Source organism: Brachycentrus maculatus, unplaced genomic scaffold, assembly GCF_059751285.1.
Source record: "Brachycentrus maculatus isolate JH-2025_06_01 unplaced genomic scaffold, ASM5975128v1 h1tg000179l, whole genome shotgun sequence".
NCBI lineage: Eukaryota > Metazoa > Arthropoda > Insecta > Trichoptera > Brachycentridae > Brachycentrus > Brachycentrus maculatus.
Window position 1 is genome coordinate 197,092 of NW_028280930.1, and position 22,730 is coordinate 219,821.

At 31.2% G+C, this 22,730-nt stretch overlaps 1 protein-coding gene across 1 annotated transcript in view; it reads left to right on the plus strand.

The window, feature by feature from the left end:
* LOC148308031 (guanylate cyclase 32E) overlaps positions 1 to 22,730 on the plus strand; it is a 144,936-nt gene that overhangs the window by 120,538 nt on the left and 1,668 nt on the right. Inside the window, exons 14-24 of the mRNA XM_088262405.1 lie at positions 2,036 to 2,140; positions 2,255 to 2,326; positions 6,701 to 6,872; positions 7,634 to 7,826; positions 10,009 to 10,143; positions 10,410 to 10,522; positions 11,517 to 11,668; positions 13,914 to 14,012; positions 18,989 to 19,133; positions 21,027 to 21,125; positions 22,246 to 22,453. Coding sequence (XP_088118531.1) covers positions 2,036 to 2,140; positions 2,255 to 2,326; positions 6,701 to 6,872; positions 7,634 to 7,826; positions 10,009 to 10,143; positions 10,410 to 10,522; positions 11,517 to 11,668; positions 13,914 to 14,012; positions 18,989 to 19,133; positions 21,027 to 21,125; positions 22,246 to 22,453 — 1,493 coding nt within the window. The remainder of the gene's footprint in view (positions 1 to 2,035; positions 2,141 to 2,254; positions 2,327 to 6,700; positions 6,873 to 7,633; positions 7,827 to 10,008; positions 10,144 to 10,409; positions 10,523 to 11,516; positions 11,669 to 13,913; positions 14,013 to 18,988; positions 19,134 to 21,026; positions 21,126 to 22,245; positions 22,454 to 22,730) is intronic.

The window sequence follows — 22,730 nt, forward strand, 5'->3', positions numbered from 1 at the left end:
ACAATTTATTAACGGTATCATAATGCTAAAATCTGGATTATATTTATTGCTTGATGACATAAATGACTGATCTAATTTATTAAAACATAAAAACTAAAAATTGAAAAGTTTATAAATTAGGTCAAGGAGACGCGTGAATGAGCAAGAAGTTAAGATTGCAAAGACATTGTGGTATGGCGTTCTATTCTCTCTGCCATCCCTTGCGGCGAAGCGATGTGATTAGCCAGTTAGTGAGTTAGTTGAAAATTAAAATCCTTTTTTTGTTCTTTAATGTGGTATTTTATAGTAATTTAAGCAAGTTTATTTAATATTATTATAAAACTTTTATATTATCCACTGACACTTCGTGATGGAATTGCATTTTCAATATATTATTAGATTAAAATCAACATTTTTAGCTTTTCCACTTTATTTTTATTTGACCAGTGACCGGGTTTCGTCGTTACCGACATCATCAGTCTGATGATGTCGGTAACGACGAAACCCGGTCGCTGGTCAAATAAAAATAAAGTGGAAAAGCTAAAAAAATAAAAATAAAAAAAAAAAATAAAAAAAAAATAAAAAATATTGGTTTTAATCTAATAATATATTATTATAAAACCATGCTATTACTCAAATATTGTGTTAAATTTTCCTTGCAGTCCGCTCACATTTAATCCAATATTTGCTAACATTAAAAAATCTTTTAATCGAATATCAATTTACATTATAATTTAACTATAAATCAAATTTATATATGACATTACATATCACAATTAGTTATTTGAGTTAAAAACAGCGTATTCTTAAGTGTTTTAATACCAATTTTTTTTATAATTGCTTCAACTGCGTTTATGTTCAATAAATAAATCAAAACGATATTTACCGAAGTAATAAAAAGTCTTTCAGAAACACGAGTAACGTTGCCAGACGAAAGCGATAAACATGTTTTCTTCTTCAAAATAATATGATCGATTCAAATACTGTGTTTTATAATGCGACGAGTCATGTTAATACGCTTTCATACAGTATTTTCAAACGAGATATACTTCATCCGTTTGAAAATGATCTTGCATCAAGAGGCCTTCAATAAGTTACCGAAATATATGGAAATCTCATTATTAAAATATGAAAATGGTATATGCCTCTTTAAAAAATCAATGCCTTACATAGATGATGTTAATATTTTGAATTTAACTGACCGTTTTATGGTTCTTTAAAATGTGATTTAACTGGTACGAAAATAAATAAATTTCGTTGACTCGAAATCTGTCTTTCCTATATAACTATTGATTTCGTCACAAAGTTAGAGAATGCATACAAAATAAACGATTGAGGGGTGTTACAAAACATAAATTAACATGTTTGTCGTGGGTACTGTGCTGAAGATCCGTGGTTTGATTCCCAAAGAAACTGACATAAAATTAAGTGACTTTCACTCTCATTAATTTAATATCAACCTAGACTGGTATAAGAATTGAAGGACTGATCACCTTGCCTTTAATCAATATAACACTGCGTAGATACGATACAGTGTCCTATGTACCATTGAGGTGAAAAAGATAATCATTTAAAATAACTTTCTAGCAGAATTTTAAATAAGTTACTATTGTCGTAATTAAAATGATTATAAAACAAAATTCTATACAACATTTTGAGTGTGTCGATACTAATACTTGTTCACAAAATCTGGATTATCTCCAATTACAGGAGTTATTTGCATGTAATTTTTTGACATTTCAAAAATTTTGTGATTCAAGAATAATGTTTCAAAATTGGTTCATATATATAGAACTTCCAAGAATTTGAGTAGAGTGGTTATTGTTCTACAATTCTACGCATTTTGACAATGGGTAGAATTGGTGAATGTTACATGTGTGTAAAGTGATCACTTAAACCAACCTATGACGGTCGTCAGCTCCGCAAATGCCCAGACTTCCATATTCTTCTTCATCTTTGATGAAATGTCAAAAAATAATATAAAATCCTATAATATATGAATTGTATTTAAATGTCATCCAAAATTATTCATGACATTTTTTGTGTTTTTTTACAGATGCGTGATTTACGTCACGATAATTTAAACGGGTTCATAGGAGCTTGCACTGAACCTCCCAATATCTGTATAGTGACTGAATATTGCAATCGAGGAAGCTTAAAGGTACTGAACATTTGAATTTAGGAATGATTTTTCTGCCCATTGGAACTACGATGTTTTCATTTCAAATGGAAATATTCAGAAAGCTCCCTTATAATAATGATGCACAATTTTCAGGATATTCTTGACAACGAAGATGTCAAACTTGACAGCATGTTCATTGCGTCGCTTGTTGGAGACATAATAAGGGTAAGATTGTATTTTCATACATTTAAGTTTTGCGACGCAATGCACAATAAAAACAACATTTAGAAGTTTTTTTTCCGTTTTTTAAATCATATTTTCATATGGTGTACGGAGTGCGTGGAAGTTTTTGAAGGAAAGGAAAGGAAGGTTAATTATCTATGAGTATTTCAATGTTTTAGAATTTAGTACATAAACCCTGATGATGACAAGGTTCTTGTCAGAATCGGTTGTATAAAGTGTACCAATAAAAGTTGTTAAAATAAAGTTTTATTTTTATTTCATTAAGTTTGTTATTGAGAATTAATACGTTCAAATCGCAACGCGCTTTGGAATCTTTCTTTTTTAAAGAAAGTATTTTGAAAAAATATTCTTTTATTTTTTTTTACTCCTTACCGTTCAATAACTATTTTCTCTTCAAACCCGTATATTTATTTCGTTGAAAAACTATTTTTTTCAATACAAAAACGGTGTTTTAGGTAAAAAATTATATTAAATCAAATGTAACCTGAGTTTACAGTACATAAAGTTCCGATTTAACGTATATTGGGTCTTGAACATCTCTCACTTATCCTCAAAATTAACTAAAAAAAAATATATATTATAAAAACATAATAACTAATGATGAAAGGAATTCAATTTCCTTCAGATTTTTTTTATCTAAAACATCAATCCAAAAATTTAAAATCACATTAATACAGAAGTTTAAAACAACAATACAAGATCTCACGCAAAAGGGTGGAAGTCTCGAATTAGATTCAAACTACTTATGACCCCACAAAAAACTTACAAAATTAAACCGCTGTTTAGTATATGGAAATAATTTTTTATTTTGTTAGCGTATCGTATCGTTTTTTTTTTATGATAGCTACACACATTTAAGAAATTGAATTATTTTAATTATAAATGATTATAACATACTCGTGTATATATTTAAACATACATACATATATACGCAGCGAAATAATTTAGACCGACATTATTTAGAATATTTTATTAATGTACGTGTCTATACATAAATATAAAAGCAAATTTGAAAACAGTGGTAAAAAAATATTTTTAAAAGTTGAAATACGGTTTCTGAAAGAGGCTTAATTTTATGATCGCAACCTTATATAAGAAATCATAAAATTCTGAAGATTTACATTTTTCTTCAAAGCTCCAATTACATGGTACAGTTCACAAACGATTTTACGTCAAACTTTTTATTTACCTACCCTGAGCTTATGCGCAAATTATACGGGTACTATTATCATTGATAAAGTTGTATTTTTAATATTTTTAAAACTAATTAATAAAATATTTAGAAGTGTAGATTCAGAACTATTAAGAGTTTTTTTCGTGTGTAGATACTAAATATTTATGTCATTCATTTTAGGGTTTTTTTATATTATTTATTACTCGGATACTGGATTATTTACCTTACGGATGATACTATATAAATATGTATTACTTGATAATTGGCTGAAACGTATAATATATTAAATATATTTCCTAAATAAGATGGAAGTCTGATTATTTCAAAACTTACTTCCTGGCATTTGGCTGGCTTATGTAATCACGTTATACCCTTTTGTTACCTTCATCATTCTGCTTATTTTTGAAAATTCACTATGCATTAATTTGTTTATGATGTATATATGCACTGTTGTTGGATTCCTTTGGCATATTTGTTGTAATCTTAATAGATCTGGAATTTAGTCTGACAATGCTGCCCTCAGTTAACGATATATGAATTGTTTAGCTTTCTCCAATTAAACAAAGGTGAGATTCATTCAGAATTAGTCCACATGCCAAAATGCTCAGACTTTTTTTTTTTTTTTAATTCAGTTCGTCTAAAAAGCGTAATATCTTTTTGTGGCTGCATTTCAAAATCATTAAACGGTAGATTTAAATAAACTATTTTTAACTTATTTTTATTTTGGACTAAGTCAATATAAATAAATGTGCGTTATGTAATGTTGATGAATGAATTTTTCTCTTCTTTCGTAGTGCAGTTGGTAGGCGCATTTGACTTTGATTTTCAGAGAGAGGAAAAATAAATATAAATAATTTTTCACTTAAATAATAATAACTTTTATCCTGGACTGGTATCTGAAGCAAGGCTGATCACATTTTCTACGTATATTTAACGATCAAGATGCAGTCCCGTGTGTACTATATATGATGGTGGAAAAGAGTTAGAAGTGGAATAATTACTTGTTGACTTATGGCTCGACAAGCCACTTAAAAACTCCCACTAAATCTTAGGGAAAACAACTTTTCCGCAATACGGCGCTTTTTTAAATAGTTCTGTCTACAAATATGTAGGTAGAAGTAGGGGTATCTATAATGCAGCAGAGACAGAAACAGATCTCGACTTTAAATCACTGCTAAGTCATGTTGAACAAGTTTGCTCTTGATGGTCCGCAGTAAAATAAGAATTTAATTTTGCGCTCGCATCCCCGTTTTCTTCACAGAAAATAAACAAAAAACAGCATTTGTTTTATGGATACTTCGCTTTCCTATATTTATCTTCGTGCTTCTAACTATCGCAGTCGTCAAAATGGTACCGAGATATTTTAGTATTCTGAGCGAAAATATACAACGGTATTGTTGACTGCTGAAGAGAGGGTTCCCTAATTTTTATCCGTAAAATATTTATGTATTTTTTAGTTATGAAACTTTTTAATGTACGTTTTCATTAACAAAAATTAACCTGCTAATTTTTTTAATCAGCTTTTATAACTATATTGGGAGCGCCATCTCTTGAATGTTACAGCATCAGATGCAATACGGAAAATTCCTAATAGTGGACAACGTGCTTCTTGACGCTGCTGTAACTAAGCATTTTCAATATTTTCGATTGCATAGATTTTCAATATTTTCAATATTCATTGCTACATAAACATTGTGAAATTAAGTATATAAGAAACGCGTGCTTTCTTTTTCCTATTTAACCAATTTGTGGCGGAATACAACAATAAAAAATAAAGTATATAAGTATATTACTTCTCTATCTATCGCGATACATATCTCACCGTAGAAACAGGACTCTTTAAACCACGAAGAAAAACGTTTTTCTCCCACATCTTCTATTCCTGATTCGCTACTCAAATAATCGATTTTCTGAGTATCCATAAGAGATACTCGTAATATTTTATTGTAGATAGAAGGCTTTTCAACAATAAAATGCTTAAGTAGCCTTCACTTTCTTTCACTAGATGTAAAGTGGAGACTATTTACAAATAAAAATATAAATATTATTGAACAGAAACATCATTTCATTCTCAATAAAAAAAAATAGTTGGTAATTAACCATATAAATTTTACATAATAAAACTTAAATAAAAAACAATCGTACTTTTTTTAAGGATTTATTTTTCAAAATTCGTACTTTGGACTTCGGGCTTCGGGCAATTTTCGTCGGTAAAATCAGGCAAAAAATAATTGTAAAAGTAATATGATATTTATCAATATTATATATCTTTTATATCCTTTGAATTATCTCAAAGCAATATTTGAACAGAAGAAATTAAGCCGGAAGCTAAGTGTCAATATCCTAAAACAGCTATTTACAATAAAAAATATAAAACTTTTGAATAAAAACATTAACGTCGGAAGATCACAAATGATTATGATAATCACGATATTATTCTCATATACATGTATCATCTCTAAACCATTATTTATCGTTATTCGCTACCATATACATATAATAAAAGTGGTACACTAGAGTGTAAAATCGCTAAAATAACTATCTACATTTTGAAATCTTTTTCATTGTTGATTTTAGTAAAAACATACATACTCGTATAATGCAGAGAAGCATAGTTTTTAAAGATCCTGAGAGGACAATATGATCACCATTCGACTTTTCAACACAGATTTTCCGTAATTAAAAATGTCAACTTTGCTTAAACATGAGTTGTACGCACTAGCCATTCGAAACATATTATATGTTATTATTTTTTTTTTTTTACAAATAGTTTTTATGGTTTTTTTATAAAGTTCTTTTTGTTATTATTATTATTCTTCTTCTCAAGCCACTTCTATCGGAGGTTGGCAACCATCTCCTTAAACTCCACACGATCCTGTATTCCAAATCACTGTCGAAGTTTGTTGAGCCATGATGTTCTTTAAAGCTCCAAGCCTCAACCTTTCCCTTTTCTAAAAGCTGTAGCAAGACATATTTTTTCCACGGTTTATGTTACCATAATATGTGCTTTTTCGGCTTTTGACAATGGTTAGCAGTTCGCTATCTTTACACATTATTTTGAAGACCCTTTCATTGGGCCCTTGCTCAGTCCATGAGATACGTAGCATACTCCTATAAAGCCGCATTTCAAATGACTATGTTATTATAAATTTATCCTCACGTATTTTTTTTACTTTCTTAAGGGTATGAGTTACCTGCACGAATCGCCCCTTCGCTGCCACGGGTCACTGCAGTCCTCTAACTGTCTCGTAGACTCTAGGTGGGTGGTAAAGCTCTCAGACTTTGGCCTAGAGAGCTTTCGGAAAGGGGAGGAACCGCCTATAGAAGCTGCTCTCGTGACGGCCAGACTCGAAGGTTTGTTTTCCAAGCAATTCATGTTTTTCAACATTTTTTTTCAAAAGTAGTTCTTTTCCTAAATCAAGGTAGCAAAACGAGAAAATATTCTTTGATGTATTTTGAAAAAATATTTTTTTTTTCATGACTTTGTGGATTGTGTGTCATAAATATAATATATTAAATTCTTTGTCGGTACTTCTCGCTTATTCATTTTTTTTCAGAATTTTGTGATATAAATGTATTTACGTAATATATGGCAGTTAGTAAAATTATGCATTTTTAATGAAAATTTAATCTCTTTTTGACTTTACAAGTCTTCTTTTGTGTTAACTCATTCATTTTATTTGAAATTTTCTACTTTATCAAATAATAAATAAAAAAATTTACATTAATCAAATTTTTATATTAAACAGTAAATAACCGAGAGAAATTAATTTTTATCTCAACATAGATGAAGAAGAATATAAAAACCATTATATTTTCATGGCGTACGACCTATTATGGACTGGTTTGAGTGATCACTTCATACACATGTAACATTCACCATTCTTTCCATGATTGACAACAACATCACTCAAATTTCGGAAGTTATATTTATTATTCTTCATCTATGTTGAGATGAAAATATAACTTAGTATAAATAACTCCTTAACCCAGAATTTGTGAATATGGACACACTCAAGTGTTAAAACTGTAAATTAATATTTTAGAATAATGAGCGTAAATACAAATGTGCATACCCGTATATTAGAAATAAATTGATTTGAGTCGTATTTTAGGGCTGCTATACCGCGCCCCCGAGTTGCTTAGAGCTGGCGAGGGTGGAGGCACCCAGAAGGGCGACATATACTCCTTCGGTCTTCTGCTGTACGAGCTCCACACGAGACGGGGGCCTTATGGGGAGCAGCCTGGGGGACCCTCTGAAGTACTTAACAAGATAGCTAATATAGAGTCGGGAGCCCCGCCGTTTAGGTATGGAAAAAAAATCATTGCATAATGGATTAATGTTTAAACCCACTGATTTTTGTCTGATTTCAACAAAATATAATTAATTTACAAATCAGCATCTCTGTTTTTAAACAATAATATATTTAATTTAATACAATTAAGAATTTACTTCGGAAAAGATATTTAGATTAAAAAATATTATAAAATGAGATATATTTGTGTTTTATTATTTACGAAAATACTTTAATTTCCATTCTATTTTTGTGAGCCTAAGTGACTAATTATTAGAAATAGATTTCAAATTGTGGTAGAGAATTTGTGGTTTGAACTCATATTTTTCTCAAACAAATAACCATGTGCTTATATACATAAGCGACAAAGCTTTTTTGCTGGAAACGCTCGACAGTCAAATATAAAATGAGTGAAGAAACATGTGTTTTTTTATACGTGACTTCCCAGGTCGTTCAAAACGAGGTAGGTACCTATACATGCATATTAATATAACAATGGTCAATAAGTAAATTTATAAATACTTACATTTGAATATTAAAATAATTTCGTACTTTAAATACTATTATATTCAGATATTGGAATTATTTCGTACTAATCGAGCGTTTTAACGAAATATTGATATGGAATCTTTTTCGGGAACTTTTAGTGGAGATAAACTCAAGTACCATTTCGTAAAATAATATCCGACTTGTCATGTGTTTATGAAAGTCAGCTCGGTGTAAACACGCCATGAATTCGTTAATATTTCATTCCCCAACCTTTTCCTTTTTTCTCTTAACAAAAGAACCACTTTATTTTCTTGAAGGAAATCCTCGGCCATTCAATTGACAATTACGTTCACAACCCTTGTCCAAACAAAAAAAGTGAAAGACGTAACCTGATTCCTTTATCGACAGATGTTACTCTCTCATTCTGTCCCATATCACCCAAATATCGGGGATGAAGGGTTCACTGGTATCTACCTATATCGCAAACTTCGCACACTCGTTAAAATAGAGTCTCAACCTAGAAAATATAGTGAATTCAAGTTGAACATAGAAAAACTATGAAGAAATCGTATGTTAATATTTGTGTAATTTTAAATTATTTTCCCCCGACAACTGATAGTATTTTGCCACCCCTTAAAAATATTTAAGAAAATGATTTTAAAAAAACATGTTCTTTTCGTTATGTAAGTATTAATGAAGCTCTCAAATATTGTTAATTTCTACGCATTATCTTAAAAAAACAGACATGTTAAATATACATATAAAAGGAAAGAAAAAAAACATTTGAATTTCTCCAGAAAAAAATACTTTTTTGAGTTATAACATCATCTTATCGGATATGCTTTGCTATAATATCTGCAAAAAATCTATGTATTTATACACAACGCTGTAGAATCGTACTATTCATTGACCTTGTACGATTTGCCATTCTTACTTTTGATTAGTATTGGTAAAACCGATTACCACCAAATGATAAAATGGCATTTTCTAAATTATAGCTTGACATTATTCCAGCTAACAAGACCATCAACCCGTTCAGTAATGTATTTTATTTATCTTATTAAAACGCAAGATGAAGAAAAATCTTCATCTTCAATATTAAGAATCTCAAAGAATAACCTACCCTCATTTTTACCATGTAATTAATTACAGGGGAAAAAATGGCAATCAGCTTACCAACGAATGAAGAGTTTTAAAAACCCTTACTTACATTATAGTTTTTTTTTCTCAATATAAATGTGTGTAATGTATATTTTTAATGAACTCTAGATATATGTTATACAAAGAATTGAAACCCATTTATTTATCCACCTCTAATTATTACATTTAAAAAAAATCGGTATTCGCAAATATTCTAACGTTATTCTGAATCGAATCATTTACAAATAGAGGGAAATAAAAAATCCGCATTTTTGGTTTCCTGAGTGTTTTTCCCTAGTTAAGAGGTTGGCGCGTTAGGTTACCGTACTAGAGGGCCCGTGTTCGATTTACAGGAGAGTCAAAATAAATATCAGTGATTTTCACTTTGATATTTATTTACTGCCATGTTAATCAAGTGCCCTATGCACTATTGGGTGCGGATAAGGGTTAGAAGAAATGGTGTTTAGTAAAAAAGTTACTTAAGTGTATTTAGTAGATCTCATATAAAATTTTCATGAAAATTCGAAAACCTTCCAAATAAAATACTTTTTTTCGTACTTTTGTAGACCCAGTCTTGAACCTTTAGAATGCGGTTTTGACTTTGTGAGGGAATGTCTTAAGGAATGCTGGGCTGAACTTCCTGAAGAGAGGCCAGACTTCAAAGCAATCAGAACAAAGTTGAGGCCTTTGAGGAAAGGAATGTAAGTACTCATTTTCAACTAAATTTTATGCGAGGGATTCTGTATTTTTACTTATTACTCAATTCGTTTGAAAAAAATTCTTTCAAGATTCTCATTAAATGCGTTTCCTTCCGCATTTACGCTTTTGTAAATATTTTTGCTGATTTTAGATCCAATGTCATACGAACTATTGGGTTTCTTACATATATAAGATTCTTAGATGATATTTCATTGCATTATCAATCCACGAATTTACTATGTAGAACTAACATATTTACAAATTTTAGGAAACCAAATATCTTCGATAATATGATGGCTATGATGGAAAAGTACGCAAACAATTTAGAAGTCCTCGTCGATGAGAGAACAGATCAACTTCAAGAAGAAAAAAAGAAAACAGGTATTTAAAAACTTTTTTATTTACAATATTAACATCATTAGTCCGTTTTCCTTATTAATTTTAAAAATTGAGACTTAGCATAATTTTTTTTTTAGTCTTAACTCCAACATTTTGCAGTAATTTCATTAATTGATTCGACAGTCACTTTGTGGTTCGTCCCAAGGACCCAACTCTAAAATTAGCTTACGGTGTTTGAAAATGATGCGGAATGCATCGAAACCACGTATCACAGTAGATTTGAAGAAAAAGCGGTATTTACTAAGTAATACATTGATTAAAATTTTTTAAAGTACTCTAAATTGGTGCATGTTGGAAGATTAATCTAATGTTTTTCAGGTACATTAAAAATCAGTACATTTTGACATCTCAACATAGACAAAGAAGAATATGGAATATGGTCCGACTATTTACAGGGTTTAAGACTTGTCTTAGGCTGGTTTAAGTGGTTATTTTATACACATGTAGATTTGATCATATATATGATATAATCTATGAGATGTGCGCGGGTAATGAGGGAATAGAAAAGATTAATCATACGTCCAAATAAAAAAGTATCTGCTAAATAAAAGCTTTCTCAATCCAACATAAATGGCTGTTGAGAACTCATATGTACCCTGACATGATATTAATCGTATATTAAGGAACTCCAGGAACTCCAAAAATGTGATAAGTGTAATTGTCAATCATGAGTAGAATGACAAAACGCAACACTTAAATAAAGTGATCACTTAAACCAGCCTAAGACAGGTCGTAAACCCTTAAATACCCTGACTTTCATATTCTTATTCATCTATGTTGAGATATCAAAATATAAAAATGTGTAAAGTGCACAAAACCCCGATTTCTGAACAATGATTTGGAATATTGTGAATAAATACTTAATTAAAAAAATATATTTTTTGCCATTCAAATAATTCACAAATATTGAAAGAAAAACATTTCAAAACATTAAAAAAAATATGTTTTATATTATCTTAATTTTTGTTCACCAAAGAGGCCCTTTTGCTGGAGATGCTCCCGAGACCAGTAGCGGAGCAACTCAAAAGGGGGAACCGAGTGGACCCGGAGAGCTTCGACTGCGTCACCATATATTTCAGCGACATAGTTGGCTTCACTTCAATGTCTGCCGAGAGTACACCCCTGGAGGTAATACTTTGCCCCATTAATTTATATAAATGTTCCTATTACATTCATTGTAAAATATATTTAACTGCACAATTATTTTAATTAATACGATTTATCGTGCTTCTTTTTCAAAGAAGGCAAAATAATACAAATTACGATTTTTTTGTTGACCAATGTTGGCAAGTTATAGTTTTCAAAAGAGATGAATCGAAATAGATCTGGGTGTAAAATATTAGTAAATGGGGAAATTATAGAACAGATTAGGTAGAACAGGTAGATGATTTCGTATATTTGGGAAGCATGTTTTCTAGTGAAAATTATATTGAAAGGAGATTGAAATGGTGCACTAAAATCAGTTATAGGAAATGAAAACCTAACAGCGAATGAAAAACTTGAGTTCTGATACCACAATGAGATAAGAGTTGGAAAAATGCTATCTCTCAATAATGTGCTGCAAAACGATGATGATAGATGTTCGAGTGATAAAATAAGAAAAGAATGCAAGGCTGAGATCCGGATTATCGATAAAATAAAGAAAAGTGTGTTGAGATGGTTAGAGGACAGGTAGAATGTAGTTGAAAAAGGGAGCAGAGAAAGATTAAGAAAAAATTGGTGTGATCAAGTACTCGTCTTTCAAAATGGTCTGGTCAGTAGTCGGAATAATCAGCGGGCAAGTATGAGGAGATGCAGGAATGTGAAACAGTTGACGATTGTTTAGAAAGGCAAACTGATGTTGCGTTCTATTCTTTAAGCCTACCCCTTTGGGAAACCCGCGTGATAGTTTCATTAAAAAATCAATATACAAGTATTGTGAAGTCGTCGTTAGGCCTCACTTAGCCATTCTATGTCATCAACATGTTTTATGAATTACTAATGCTCACATCCTCGGTATAAAGTAGGTATATCATTAAACCACACGAATAAAGACTGCTGAATTATTCACGTATTTGGCCTGAATAGTAGTTCCAGGTATTGAAAGAACCTACCCACATTCAGGTATCAATCGTGAATTTATTTTTCCTGCACAATAGCGCTGGAAAAGGTGCTTATTTACAAAATAGATTAAAGCCTATTCGAACTTCGTTGATATAGTATCGAGAGTGAATAAACGATCCATTAAGCAAAGCGGTTTTAGGTCTGAGGTGGTCAGAATTGTTGATTTTTTCATATAGTTTTGGATTCCGATCATCAACATTATATTCAATAACTATTGCCAAATGGATTTCAAAATAATAACACTATATTTCTCAATATATTCCTAGTCTTTTTTTATATTAAAATGGGTTTTTTGTACATGTTTTACGATAATGGTATTGATTGGTCGAATTTAAGTCAGATTCAAAATACAATAGTATAGATAGCAGATATACTTCCATCCGTCTCAACATGTCACGTTATTAACAGCGGTGTCTCCATGCCCCAGAAAATGTCTCGATTTTCAGTAGAAATACGGCGAATTTAATTTATGAATTTTCTACATGATTTGGGGCCTTATGTGTTCATGATATCCATTCCATTACAATTTTATACACATTATCACAAAAAAGCTCGATAAAGGTGAAAATTTAAATGTGAAGATTTAGATATCCTTATTTTTTGTTTTAAAATTTCCTGGCAACCCTTTTCTTGTCCGATGGTGTAGTTTTCAATTGTCAATTGTGCTAACCTACGATTAAATATTTAAACCAAACAATGTGTAAGGAATTTCACGGTTACCGATAATATTAAATTTTAAGTAACGAAGACCTTTTTTGTGATCGATTTAAGATCAAGTACGTTGGACAGAGTTTCGGAAAAATATATCAACCCTTACATTTAATATTAATATATTTTGGTTACCTTAGATCTTTAATCAAAGATGTAATATATCCTTTATCAAAGACAAAATATCTTCTAACGATATTTTTCATTGGGATTCGTAGAATACTTAATAAATTCTGATTTAAAACGTTACGTGTATCATAAAGAAACATACAGAATACAAAAACTTACTTAATTTTAAATTGCGGAATGGATATGAAACATAACTCGAAGGAACTTAATATCTGTTTTCCTCATAGAAACAGAAAACATATTTTTCACTAGTTTTGAGTAGATTCGCAACTATTTCTGGGATTCCAAATTCATACGTGAAATGGCATCATAAAAAATTTATGATCCTTTTTTGCTCGGTTCATAACAAAATCTACAAAATCCTAGCTTTTATCTGTGAGTTTCTTATCGGTGCGTGTCGAAGTATTGAGTTGTTATGTTCGTTTACTTTCAGGTTGTCGATTTTCTAAACGATCTTTACACCTGCTTCGACTCCATAATTGAGAACTACGATGTCTACAAAGTGGAAACCATCGGCGACGCTTACATGGTTGTAAGTATCTACTACATTTGTTACTAAGAACTTGGACTTGTCTACTTGATCTCGTGCTGTTACACTTGTCTTCTCGCCTAGTTCTCCAACTCTACTGCCCATGCAATGGGAGTGCAAAGTTCAAAGAGAAATTGCAGTTTGGAGTGCTTCAGTAACTTGTTAGGCTCCACTCGTAAACTGTTTTTATTTTATTTTTCTCTACAAATCTCGTAAATTGTTCAAAGTTTTACTTGAACCAGCACAACACTATAATTAGATAAGTAAAATACTATTTTTCAAATTTACTAAATTGGCATGTTTTTTTTGTTATTTTGTATGCACGTTGGTTGATTAATTGTATTTACATATTTTAATTTTTTTCCATAAAGAATTTCTTAAACACGAAGAACAGGGAAGGTAAAAAAGATGTGGAAAAATACATCATAATTACCTGGACCAATTAAAAATAAATCTTTCTGGAGTGTATTTTGGAAATCAAACCCGCGACACCAGTGTCGCAGTCAAGCGTTTAACCAACAACGCCATAGCGCCAAGCAAAAACTATAAAGAGACGTTCATTTATATTCTAAGAGAGTCACCTGCAACGTTTTATTTTCTAAAACATATCAACAAGACCTTTTCTCCAAAACATCTAACAGTACACCACAAGTCTAAAATTTTATATCTTATTTTTCCTTTCAATGTTTTGGGGAGACCTGATTTTTAGCCCTTCGATCCACAACTTCAGTAAATATTTATGACGTGTTGATTTATGATACACTAATGACAATGATCAAAGGGTTTCCTGGAAGTGCTTGTACTTACGAGTATTTGCAGTGATATAACAAGTATACACCGACAAGACACACGATGTGGCATGGTGGCATGGTGGGTCTCTGCAAAAAAAAAGTTCTAAATATGTATAAATTGTGATTTAAATAAACGTATACAAATAAAAAATAAATAAATAAACAGTTTATCCAAGTACAAATATGTGACCCTGATTACTGCTGTTTTCCTTTTAATCTTCTAAATAAAAGCACAGAATTAATCATCTTGATTAAAGTAACTTCAAATTAACACTGCTTCAATACGATACAGTACCCTTTACTCCATTTGGTGCAAAATAAGGTAATTTAAAATAATATTTTTTAAGGGCCTTGTTCCCAAGAAGTACGTAGTAAGGTGTTCTAAATTTTGCCTTTATACATATAATTAACGATCGACTTAATATTGATGCAGTGCCCTATGCACCATTGGGTACTAATAGGTGTTAGAAGTAGAAGAAGATAAAAAGGTAAGCATAATAGTAAATAAACGTAAATATCAGAATACACATACACACCGATGTACAAGAAGAAATGTATAATAATCGTATATCTAACTACATACGTACATACGAGTATATGTAAATTCATTTCCGAATGCCATGTTTTGTGTATTTGGTACCATTGAAAGAAATATTCCCTCTCACATCATTATGTATTCGAGACATGCGTATTTGGTGTGTTGCATCGCCGAGACATCCCCTATTCTATTGGTTAAATGAAAAACTCGTGTGAGAATATTCTCTGAAAATTCTATTGCTGTTCGTTTAGCCCATATGGGCTTAAGCGAACAGCAAAAGAATTCAAAGGTTGACACGATAAAATTGAAAACTCAGTTTAATATGATCGTTGCGTTGAAAACAGAATTTATTTATCTTTGAAAAGACCCCTCACGCTTTTCCTAACCGTTTGAAGTATTGATGCAGAATACGTTGAATTTTCCATATAGTAAACATTGAATATTGAGCATCATACAACATTTTGACAATTTTACAATTTTGTTGTTTCTAGAATATTTTAAGTACGTAGGTATTAACTTTTATATATGTAGCCAACGTTTTTTTTAAGCTAACGTAAATAATATTCACAAAAAACCTTTATATATGGCATTTATATTTTATAAAGTACAGACGTTAAAATAAATTAGTTTCAATTACAATTTATTGTAATTCAAAGTAATTTATAATTACATTTTAATGTATTAAATTTAGATAGAAATGAAGCTTCTGTTTCAAAAACGTATAATATTTTATTTTCCGCCTAAAGAGTTCAAGTTAATTCACTGAATCTACAACAATTCCCGAATTACTTTCAGAGGCATTCAACACATTAATCCTCTCTCCAGTTTCCAACATTCCGCTAAGAAAATGCTCTGTTTCTGTCATCTTAACGAATTCAAATTAATTCCAATAAATTACCTTACTAATAACTCCTTTCCCGTGGTTTGCGAAAATTGATTAGGGATTAAAAGAAAAATGGATGAGTACATTAGAATCAAAACTCAAATGAGACGAGTTTCGTGAAAAAAATTAAAATCCTCTTCGTCGTTATTCAAATTTATTGTTTTCATTGAATAAGATGACAAATGTAAGTGTTGAAGACTAAAATTTGCATCTGTACCTATCTGAATTTCGACGAAATATACAGGAACACGATTTTAATGTACATATATTTAAGGTTGTGTCCGTTAATATTATCCTACATCTAAATCATGTTCTCGAAGGTGGTTAATTTTAGAGATTCATTTTTTTTTTTTTTTATGAGCTGTATTTTTTAAAAAATACATTCGATTGATATTATTTTAGTCTTCACATTAAACATTGTTATTTTTTTTAAATAACAACCCTACATTAAAAGGCTTATCTGCAGGTAGGATAGTAAAAGGATATATAAGGTAAATGTGAAAAATACATCACTTACACCCAGACCAGTTGAAGATAAATCTTTACGGTGTTTGAAAATGTTGCGGAATGCATCGAAACACGTGTCACAGTAGATTTTAAGAAATAGTGGTATTTACTAAGTAAAACATTCATTAAAAATGGATAAATCTTTCTTTAATTTATTTTGCAATTGGCCGGAATCGAACCCGAGACGCCAGTTTCGCAGTCGAGCGTCTACCCAACTACGCCGCGGCCATATTTAAAATATTTTTAAATATTTCACAGTGGTTTTTAAAAAAGAATAAAACAAAAATTGAATACCTTTTTTTCAATTCATTTTATTCGACCAGCAACCGGGTTTCATCGTTCCTGACTTCACAATCTAATAATGTGGGTAAAATTGGTGAAATTAAATAAAAATGTAAATATATATTTATTTTATTTTTATTCTCAATACCTGTAAGGTATAAGATATAGTGAGCATCTAGTGAAGATCTTCTTCTTCTTCTTCTTCTTCTTTTAGGACTAGGTCCTGTCATTCTTGGGTCGCTCCTGGGAGGTGGAAGACCAGCTATCCTTCCATCGTTTAGGTGGTTTTCCTGGGGGTCTGATCCCGCCTATGCTACTGTCCGCTGCCACCCTCACCACTCGATCCGAACTCGCTCTTCTCACATGATCTCTCCAGAAACGTCTTCTTTCTCTTCCCCAACGCACAACATCTTCAACATCGCAGATTTTTCTTATATCTGAGTTTCTAACTCTGTCGCATATCTATGAAGGTCTTCACATAAATTATCATAATTTTTTTACTGAAAATAAACTGTTTGATTTACAGTGTAAAAATACTTTTTTTTTTATCTTGCATCTTCTTTATTTGGTTTAAACAGAAAACCATATTATTTATATTGTGATCATATAACATATTGCACCGTTGAGATATATGTTTACATATATTTAAAATAAACTAAATATCAGAATTTCAATTTTTATTAAATTAATTCAGAATTGAAGGGTGAGTATTCAAAAAATGTTCTACATATATTATTTTACACAAATATTTTATTCACCCCGTCTGCTTTCGATTGATGTCACTGAAGTGTCGGTCGTCAATTAGAGCTGTCACCAACAGATGCTTATTTCTTGTGGCGTTTCAATAAACCACAAATGTTATGATGAGCTTCCTTACTTCCAAGGAATTTGCCAAAGAAAAACTTTTTAAGACATATTTTTTAAAAATATGCCATGAAAAACATACATTATTTATTAATTTATTTATTTAAACTTCATGTACAGAAAAGATATGAGTACATTGGCGAGCTTATTGCTAAAAAGCAATATATTCCAACCAACCACACACAGACTAGTGATATTGATCAAAACGTTTGATACCATATATAGCCGTTTACAATCAGAGGGTAGATAGTACTAGAACATTTAAAAAAAAAAATTACAAATTGATGATAATAAGGAAGGCAAAGGAAAAAGGGAGTTTAAGGAAGGAGGTCGAGGAAAAAATCAAAAAGTAATGTCTCAGACGTTTCTTACAAGTTATGAGAGAAGGTCAATTTTACATTTTTTTTTAACTTTTTGTATTTTACATTACATTTTTTTAAAATATACATTACATAAAAATACTGTTTTTCTGGTAGGTATTTGTGTCAAATATTATATCATTCAAATTAACATATTTATTAAATATGAAAATACATTTTCTACTTCCTTTTATACCGGTTTTATGTATAAAAAAAACATATTTAATTAAACTTTACTGACATATTTTATTTGTAAAAAATGTCTGAAAATTTAAAATTTTATTCGGGATATAGAATTTCATCTGCAATATCTCGACAGGATTGATCACCCTGCCTTCATGAAATTAACGATCAAGTTAATACGCCGTCGATACCATACAGGATGCTATGCAAAATTGGGTGCGGACAGTGATAAGAATAAGAATTATGATAAAAATAATAAAATTAACGGTTATAAACGCACTCTTATTGAATTCCGCGCACCCGAAATAGGCATGACACTGCGTATTTATATTAGAAATATACTGAAAACTTCGTTACATTTCTATCTTATTAATATAAATTATGTTACCATCTAATTAATTTCATTCATATCACTATCTAATAAATTTAATTGATGTTTCTATCTAATTAATTTTAATTATGTTTCTATCAAATAAATTCAATATATGTTTCTATCTAATTAATTTTAATTTATGTTACTATCTTGTTAATTCAATTTATGTTTCTATTTAATTAATTTAATTTTACCTTAGGTGAGTGGTTTACCGATCCGCAATGGGGACCAACACGCTGCGGAAATAGCCTCAATGTCTCTTCACCTATTATCAGCTGTGAAGCGGTTTAGGGTTCGACACCGACCTCTGGAACAACTCCGTCTTCGAATTGGCATACATTCAGGTGAGTATTTTTCTTTTACTTTTTACCTGGATTAAGTCACATCCAGGTAACGATATGGTGAGGAAACGTTCAGCTACCATAATACCGAGACAGGCACTTTTAACTGATGATGTTAGCATACTTATAATAAAAATAATAATTTGGATAATTTTTATAGCGCCATTTTCATAAAATACCACCTCAAAGGCGCTTATAAAGACATGGATAATAATAATAATAGGATGATGATGATAATGATATACAAAAAAATAAATGGATTAAAACGTCGTCAATCGGTCTCGGGCCGTCGAGTCTTACTAGTCGATACTTATGTTAATCGTGACATGACGTTTTCAATTCATGATAGTACAGGGAAAAATCTTATAAGAGTTATTTAAAACAATGTTAGAAGTTGTTTCTTCGGTTTGACGATATGATTTTGTATATTTCTCAAGTGTTTATATTCATTTTCCGAGTTTAAATCCTGACTCAGAATAAAATAATATGACGAATTCATATGTCCGCCTCCGTAGTGTAATGGTCAGCACGCTCGGCTACCGTTCTGGAGGTCCCGGGTTCGATTCCCAAGGGGGGTAAAATAAATATAAGTGATTTTTTCACTGTCATATTTATTCAATATTACCCTGGACTGGTACCTGAAGCGGAAGGCTGATCACCTTTCCTTCATGTGTAAACGATCAAGATAACACTGCGTTTGTATGACGCAGTGCAATATGCACCATTGGGGTACGGATAAGGGTTTTATTATTATTATTTATTTATATTGTCAAAGGTTTTTTTTCATTTCGTTTGTGAAATATATAAGTTAAATCTGAATCATTTTAGCCATTGCTTTAATTTTAGATGAATTTAAACAAAAAAATTCAAATTATCCCCCGTATTGTTATTTTAAGATTCATAAAAGTTCATTGATGGGCTCGATTAAAAAATAAAAACATTAATTATGATAGAAAGGAGCTGTAAAAACGCCTTTAGAATGTTTGTTGAATGGTATGTATTGTGTCCTCATAATATGTATGCAAAATATACTGATGCAATAATAATAATAAAACCCTTATCCGCACCCCAATGGTGCATAGGGCACTGCGTCATATAAACGCAGTGTTATCTTGATCGTTTATACATGAAGGAAAGGTGATCAGCCCTCCGCTTCAGGTACCAGTCCAGGGTAATATTGAATAAATATGACAGTGAAAAAATCACTTATATTTATTTTACCCGCCTTGGGAATCGAACCCGGGACCTCCAGAACGGTAGCCGAGCTTGCTGACCATTACACTACGGAGGCGGACATATGAATTCGTCATATTATTTTATTCTGAGTCAGGATTTATTTGATATTTATATACTGATGAGCGGGTAGAAAACCTGACCAAATAATTTTTAATATACTAAGGACGGGAAGGGTATTTCTACCCGTTTGGTCGATTGATGCTTAAGGACGGGAAGTATATTTTTACCTTCTTCTTTCCGAACTAATTTCAAGGTCAAAAAAAAGGAATTATTTAATGTTTTTAAATAAATATTATGTACCAATCTCTTTTTTAAGGTCTAAACTATATGTACAAAAATTTTAAATCCCGTCGACAGCGGTCCGCGAGCGTAAAAAAACACCCGTCCGAAATGTGTTTAATCAAAAACGGGCAAATGAAATTTTACAACAAAAGATTCACAAAAATAAATTCACAATAAAACATGGCGAATAATTTTTTTCAATTTCCGTGATTCTAATAGTCATTTTTATTAAAAGATAAATAATTTGACCAGAAAATGCTTTTAGTTGTGCTGAAAACCTTGTGTACGTGGAAAAATAACAGCGATTTAATTGCGGCTCGTATCGTATCTAGCTATACTTACCAATGAATATTAGGCATGATTTATTGCCTTTTTTAGGACCCGTATGTGCTGGAGTCGTGGGACTAAAAATGCCGAGATATTGCCTGTTCGGTGATACTGTTAATACTGCCAGCCGAATGGAGTCTACAGGATCACGTGAGTATAACTAACTAACCGTCAAGCCACTTCCCTGAAGGGATGGCAGAGAGAATTGAACCACACACCACTCTGTGTTTTCAAACATTATTTACCTCTTCCGTATTCATACATCTACTTATACTCGTCGATTATTCCGACACCTGACCGCTTTCAAGTATTTGACTTACTTAATTTTTTAAATATTTTTATTTCTTAAGTAGTTTACATTTTATAATTTATATTTGAAGCACTAACTTTGTGAATTTAGTTTAAGTAGATAGTGTTTTAGTATTAATCAGTCTTGATAATGAAGCAGTTAACTTCGAAACCGGTAGACATTATAATTAAGTTATAATAAATATTTATAGTGATATTAAAACAAAATTACATTTTAATTAGATTATTAGTTTACATTTTATCTTCTTCCTGGCTCCATCTCTACTTATCGTCCTTATAGACTGTTAAAGTCAGCTCTATCTGTCCTCTGGTTGTAGGTCCTTCTATCATATACAACGTCACCTAGGTCATACCTTCGAAAATGTTATCTTCCTGTAGCATCCATGAATTTTTTGGTTTTCCTCTAGATGTCTTTCGAGGAAGATCCACAGCGATCGCCTGGTTTACAATATGATCAAGTTATCTACGTCCTATGTGCCCATACCATCTCAATTGCCTTTCCTCTACATTACTATTGATGTCAGTTACATCCAGGCTTCCACGAATGCGTGAACTCTTTATTTTGTCTCTCCACGCGAGTGTGTTTGTTTAACCAAAATTTTAGTAAATATTTTTATAATTTTTTTTTTGTATAAGCTGGAGTCAGCTTATATAACATTTAATACAAACTAATATTTACACTTAAATTACCATATATATATATTTATATCTTCTTACATTAAACATAAAATTTATTTTTAAATTAATTCAGACTCTTTAATATAATTTTGATTCTTCACACATTCGGGCATCTTCATTTTTACATTTTTAAACACTTATACAATATTTAATAGCATTCTTGTTCTTTTCTAATTTCTAGTAACATGTTAATGTTTTTTTATTATAACTACTTCATGATCATGCCTAAAACTTGATGTTGCCAAGCTTTACTTAAAAAATAAATTTAAAAATCTTTGACCAGCTCTGAAGATCCATTGCAGCCAGGAATGTAAGGTGTTATTAGACCGGCTCGGCGGGTACCAATGCACAGAGAGAGGCATGGTGGCCATGAAGGGGAAGCACGATCAGCTGACTTACTGGCTCTTGGGTGCAGAAGGGGGTCGATCTCCAAGGCAACCACCGCGATCTTCCCTCAAGAACAAACATCTATCAAAGAGTCCACTTTTAAGGCATGTAAAATTCCTCATATGTCAACCTACACAGTTTTTATTTAATTAATTTTATCTAAATCTAGGACATGGGTGGACAAAGTGTGGCTCCGGAGCAGCATGCGACTTTTTGACCTTTGACACAAATATCCCCACAAGTACCTACCCGTAAATGAATAAAGGTCTAAAATTGTAATATAGCTGTACTACCTGTAGAATTGCAAACAGATTTGGTTCTGAAGAATTTTTTAATCTTTGTAATGAGCATATTTTGCTCATTGGCTAATAAGTTTGCCGA